This window comes from Bidens hawaiensis, unplaced genomic scaffold, assembly GCF_021521415.1.
Source record: "Bidens hawaiensis isolate Kalapana, Puna unplaced genomic scaffold, B.hawaiensis_p1.1 tig00002123_1, whole genome shotgun sequence".
In the NCBI taxonomy this organism is placed as follows: domain Eukaryota; kingdom Viridiplantae; phylum Streptophyta; class Magnoliopsida; order Asterales; family Asteraceae; genus Bidens; species Bidens hawaiensis.
Genome location: NW_027491112.1, coordinates 1,355,834 through 1,361,854, shown reverse-complemented (window position 1 = coordinate 1,361,854; position 6,021 = coordinate 1,355,834). Strand labels below are relative to the sequence as shown.

The following is a 6,021-nucleotide window of genomic DNA, read 5'->3' as shown; positions in this document are numbered from 1 at the left end:
CTTAGCGTGTGAAGTTGGTGGTGAAGGCAATAATAATAGGAGGGATATTCGATTTGTCGCCGGCATCAATGGACATCTTTGAAGCATACCTTGAGGTGTCTTTGTGAATTTTTGTTTTTTTAAACAAATAATGTATTCTGTTTATAATAATGTAAATAAAAAAAATACTTTTATTTATAGAGTTATGACTTGTATAATTTAAATTGTTCAACCCGTGTAGTACATGGGTACCTAACCTAGTACTTATTAAAGTAGTTACAAGCCAAACAACTGCTCCAACTCCATTACATTTCATAAGTTATACTGGGATGCCCTCTAGCATCTTATTTTATATTTAAAGCTTCACCTCCAATGTAAGGTACACATTCTTGATTATTTTGTCTCTTAGATTGGACTAAAAAGCAATGATGATAAGTAAGATTTGGTTATTTCAGGACGAGCATGCCCATCTCCTTCACCATACATGAATTGTGCCGTCCTAGCCATATTTGATGCATATTCGATGTACTCTCGTGAAAATTGAGTATTAGCACGTGCTCGTTCTTTGTTAAGCTTCTTCCATGTATCCCCAATCAATTCTTTGATGTATTTTCTAGCTTCTTCTTCTGTCACACCACTCTCATTCATGTAACATTGGATTGATTTTGGAGTGTCGCCTCTTGCTAGTTCATCCTTTAAGATATCAGAGAATGTGTGAGTTTATTTATTTGCATTCTATATTCGATACATATAATCAACATTTTCAAATTTGAAATAAGTTCTGATAAACAAAGTATGAATGATGTTGTCTACCCAAAATTTACTAATAGTAAGTATTGATACAAATAAAAAGAATTGCATACTGTGGATGTCCCTAAGTCATCAGCCAGTCGTAAGATTAGTGACGAGTAGCGATCTAATGCCTCAAATTCTTCCATGTGTTGCAAGATTTCTTCGGTTGCACCAACCGATGTTGCAAATTTAAGATGCATGAGTACTGTGGGACCAGATATTGATATATAGCCATTATCCAAGTACTCTTTGAGTGTTGGTGTATATCCGCTATAGTGCCACCGTGCTTCGACCAGGTAAGTCTTGCATAAATCTGCCCACTACAATATTACCATTCCGAAATATAAGACAGAGATAAAAAATCAAACATTACAATATTTTTATAGTTTTGAGATCAAAGATGGTTTAATTACTGCTTTCTTAAGGTATGGAAGGATGAGGATTCCTGTGTTTGTCAATGTGTCGTATGAGATCTCATTAATCGTGTTGTAGAATCCAAAGAAAGCTATCTTCATATAATTCAGGAGTGTCTCAATCGCATTAATATCCCATCTGTTGATTAGATATTTAATCAGCTTTCATAACCTTTGTGAATAGTCACAAAACACAAAATTAATTCTAATCAAGTGAGTTATCATTTACCTGTCTATAATATCAGTAAACTGTTGAAGTTCATCCAATGTGCCATACACGTCGTATATATCATCTATAGTGGTAATCATCGCAGCAGCCCGTGCTAGTGATCTCCTACCATGGCTACACTGAGGCTGGTACCCAAAACCAATAGCCCACAGAAAGCTCGGCACCATGCTGTCTCGAATGAAGTTGAGGTTCTTAACCCATTCTGTATTTCTCCACCACCTGTTCATAGAAATTTACTCTTACTTTTAAAAGTTCATATATAAATGTATTGCGTGTAACATCCTGGACCATATTAAAATGATACCTTGATGCCTCTTTTAGATCATCAATATGGACAGCCTGAACCATATTAAAATCTAATTTCGCAAGCTCTAACAATGTGGGATTCATATCGTTTCTTTTCTCGCATACTCTGATATACCATTCTGACTCTACTCTTGGCATTCTCCAGTGTAGTGGAAGCTCCAAAGCATGGGTTACTAATGATGATATAATCTCATCCATCTTGTTTTGATTTTCTTCGAGATATTTTGCTGAGAAATCTCTAGTATCGTCAAGTATGCTTTCATCATCGAATGAATGATACGAAGCCTCGTACAAATTCAACATTCCGATCATATCCTCTTGTGAGTGTGGCTTAGGATCTTGAGTCTTGTCCTTAAAGTTGTGAAATATATCTAAATATAAAGAAGTAAAATAAACGTTACTGTTAGTCGATGTTAGTAGTAGGCATTTTCAAATATATTTCTTTTAGATTATATTAAAGCTTTAAGTGTGTACTATGTGACTACAAATTCTTTAATAAGTTTGTACCTTGAGAAACCTGAAAACCATGTTGTCTTAGTAGTCGAAATCCAAGGGCTTTAAGGTTCAAATCCATTGTATTCCACTTGTCATGAGTTTTGTAGTAATAGTTATAAATCACCTCCAATAGATTTCTTATTTCATCCTCAAAATGATACGAAATACCGAGTCTCTGCAAATCATCAACCAACTATAGGGTACTCAATGGGCTTGCCACCTTGTGTATCATCATCTTCACCGCATCCTTCAATGTATCTGCTCTTGCCTTGCAATCTTCTCCCTAAATGTTCAATATAAGCATAACCTTGCATCATAAATACAACTAGAAATTAAAAAGAACATGTAAATGGAAGTAAATTCACAATCATACTGTGTATTCACTAGAAAGTGATTGAACATAATCAAATGACCATAACGATGGCGCATAGTTTGCTGATTGTCTAGAGACGGGTTCAACCGCCGTGATGGCCTTCACAATGACATTCGACTTTGATGTGGATTTTGATGAATATAGTGGCTTCCAAAGTTCAAATTGTTTAAATGTTTCAGAATGCTTTTTGCCATGGATAACTGAACAAGAAAAAGAGCTTATTGAAGCCATCTTGAACGAGATATCTATAAGGTTTGTTTGAGTTGCTATTATCATGCATGTAGAACGAGATTTATATAGAGGAAGAGGTAAATGATACCCAATGGAAAAGTAACGCTTCATAGACCTCATAATATGACCATGCAATCAACATAAATAATATAAAATTGCATGTGATGAGTGAATGAATATAATATTTAACTAATTACAAAGAAAAAAAAAGTATTTTGGTATGCTATAAATTATATATAAATCTTATAAACACCTACACTTTTGAGTTGTTTTGGTTTTGTTTTTATTAAAGTATATACCCATTCCTGGGTCTATTTAAATTTAAAGGTTTTAAAAGACGATAGGCTAAAATGGAGTACTTTACTAAACCCTAAACCCTGAGTTAATTTGATGAGTGATACGTCAAGCAAACTTTATTTATTGTAATTATTCATTTTCTTTGGAATTAATTTTATATATTAATTATTAAGTATGTTCAACGTTCTTGAAGCATTCAGTATTGTTTAATTTAATTTAACAATTTTTTATGCTAATATTTTTGGCAGAGGAAGTATAAATGGGCTATCTAATATTAAAAGTCTTGTTCACAAATCATACAGTCCACACGATAAGGTGATTCAAGCAAATCAAATAACTTGGTGACGGGCAATCGGACATCAACGAAAAGAAGAAAAAAAAAAACAAATTAATTTGGTGGCAATCGGAGGTTGTAGGAAATTGGGGGGGGGGGGGGGGGTGCTGAAGAAAGTCACTACCGTAGACAGCAAAAGAAAAGAAAAGCAGGCACGTTAACAAAGTCCCACGCACGACGGCAATTCGAAATTAAATAACCAAGCAAGCTAGCACATCAAGTTTTGGTGTCGTTGCTGGGGCCACTTAGGCTATAGCAAGACTAGCTTTGATTTAACTAATTGGTTAACTGGTCTTTTTGTGTCTTGAGTTGTGGTGTGTCTTGTGAGTCCGTGTCTATGTGTTTTTTGTGATTAGTCTAGTGAGTACTTTATTTGGCGTCCTAAATCATGTGCAAGATCTTTGAAGGACCCATTTCGCTATACGTTGTCCAAATTCATCAAGGGTACTCCCTGGGCTACGAGGTTTGTTGGCCCAAATCTTTGATTATGAATTGATATAGAAACAAGATGATATGAACAATAATCTTTATTGAATAACTTGAACTTACAATTGTTGGCCCTATTTATTGATTACATAGACCAATTATAATTTGACATGTGTACATGGAAGTTACATGGATAGACCAATCATAACATGACATGTGTACATGGAAGTTACAATCTTCCAATTTGACACATCTAGACCCTAGACTTTATATACATGTTTAAGTATGACTTAAGCATACTTATAACTAATTACACTACGACCCCTACACATGGATTCAACAAATTATAGGCCAACATCTCCCCCCTAATTTGTTAGTCCATGCCTTTAACATCTTCATTCTTGATCTTATTTATATCCCATAATTGCCATTAAGAATGATAGTTCTTTGTCTTCTTGCACCAAATTAGATTCTTCTTGTGCTCGTTTTTTCCTTGGACAATCTTTTGCATAATGTCCAAAATCATGGCAATTGTAGCATTCCACTTCTCTCAAATCTCTTATGAATCTGCTTTCATCTCTAGAGTGAATCTGCTTTCATCTCTAGAGTATTTGCCTTTTAGTGTCACCATAATTGTTTCTGAACTTGTTGTGGGACATGTCTCTTTCTCTTCCCTTTTGTGGACGATTTTCTTAGTCTTCTTCCTCATCATCTTCCTTACGTCAATTTCCTCGTGATGAATTAAACCTTCCTCGCTCACGATTTCCAAATCTTCTTTCACGTCCTAAGTTGTTGTCATGGCGTGAATACAACAACCTATCTTGATCGTCTCCAAGGCTTCCCTTCTTGAGCCTTATCCTTTCTTCACAGGTCTTCAATTTCCCGATAATATCATTTATCGAGACTTCATCCAAGTTGGTACTCTGCTCTATTGATGCAACAATCTGAATAAACCGGTCTGGCACGGATTCTATAAGTTTCCGTACAAGCATAGGTCCATCCAAGGATTTTCCCAATTGGCTAGCCTTAGTAGCATATGTGTTAATCCTCTCCATGAAGGCGTCTATTGACTCGTCCTCCTTCATTTGCATAATTTGGAACTCCACCATTAACAATTGTACTCGTTCAACACCGACATGCCTTTTCTTCAACGCTTCCCACACTTCCTTCACTGTTTTGCAATTTTCCACTTGCAAAATAACACCCTCCGGTATCGCTTGATACAGATACGCAATCGTCGCTTTGTCCCTCCGGACATCCGGTTGCGTATCACCCGTAGGTTCTATTGATTCCCATAAACCATTCGCCTCAAGAATAATCTTGATCTGAATTTCCTAAACCGTGTAGTTTGTTGAATTTAAAATAGGGCATTGATAATGGGTTAACGATCATACTTGTTTACTTGTTTGTGTGTAACCATTGCGTTGGTATTACTTGGACCTCCCGAATCTGATATACTTTCTACTCGTATAACCTTCACTTTGACTGACTTTTGTGTAACCCATGACAAATCCTTCAGTCACCCTCGATTATTTCTCAATTGATACTTGTTTCCTCTTGAAACTTGTTATACAAGCTGATCAAACCGAACCAGCCCTTTATTATCTCTTTGTTGGTTTGAATCCTTCAACAAAACCTCCTATTTTGTTAGAATAGATCAACTTTGATCTTTAACCTCGGTTTCTGATTCGTGCTTAGATACAAATGAACAACCGTTAACTTGTTTAATTGGAACCATAAAGCCTCCCACTTTGTCTTCTGCCGGAAGTTTACCACAAACGCAAATCTAAACGCAAAATACCACCGTGTCGTCGGAATCCACCGTCGCCGCCGCTCTTTCTAATAATATGATAACCCTTAGTGACACTGGAATCCACCGTTGTCGTCTTTTTACAATCGGAAAACCACCATGTCGTCGGAATCCACAGTCGTCGCTACCCGCACCGTCAGAATACCACCGTCGCTGCTCTCTTTTTCACCGGAAATCACAACCGACCACCACGCCGCCGGAATCCACCGCCGCCGTTCAAACTAATAATCAATTCGAGAAATCCTTGAAGCTCTGATACCAATTGTTGGCCCAAACTAGATCTTTGATTATGAATTGATATAGAAACAAGATGAACAAGATGATATGAACAATAAT

At 36.3% G+C, this 6,021-nt stretch overlaps 1 protein-coding gene and 1 pseudogene across 2 annotated transcripts; both read right to left on the bottom strand.

The window, feature by feature from the left end:
• Positions 1 to 384: 384 nt before the first annotated feature.
• LOC143607042 (R-linalool synthase QH1, chloroplastic-like) lies at positions 385 to 2,887 on the bottom strand (annotated as a pseudogene). Its single transcript, XR_013148865.1, has 7 exons — positions 2,588 to 2,887; positions 2,227 to 2,497; positions 1,718 to 2,090; positions 1,414 to 1,632; positions 1,185 to 1,323; positions 843 to 1,091; positions 385 to 672 (listed from the first exon to the last, which is right to left on the bottom strand). The product of XR_013148865.1 is annotated as an R-linalool synthase QH1, chloroplastic-like (transcript).
• A 1,710-nt stretch (positions 2,888 to 4,597) lies between these two features.
• LOC143606130 (uncharacterized) lies at positions 4,598 to 5,295 on the bottom strand. Its single transcript, XM_077082004.1, has 2 exons — positions 5,278 to 5,295; positions 4,598 to 5,209 (listed from the first exon to the last, which is right to left on the bottom strand). The coding sequence occupies exons 1-2, from the start codon at positions 5,293 to 5,295 to the stop codon at positions 4,598 to 4,600; spliced, it is 630 nt and encodes a 209-aa protein (XP_076938119.1).
• Between the last annotated feature and the right edge of the window lie 726 nt (positions 5,296 to 6,021).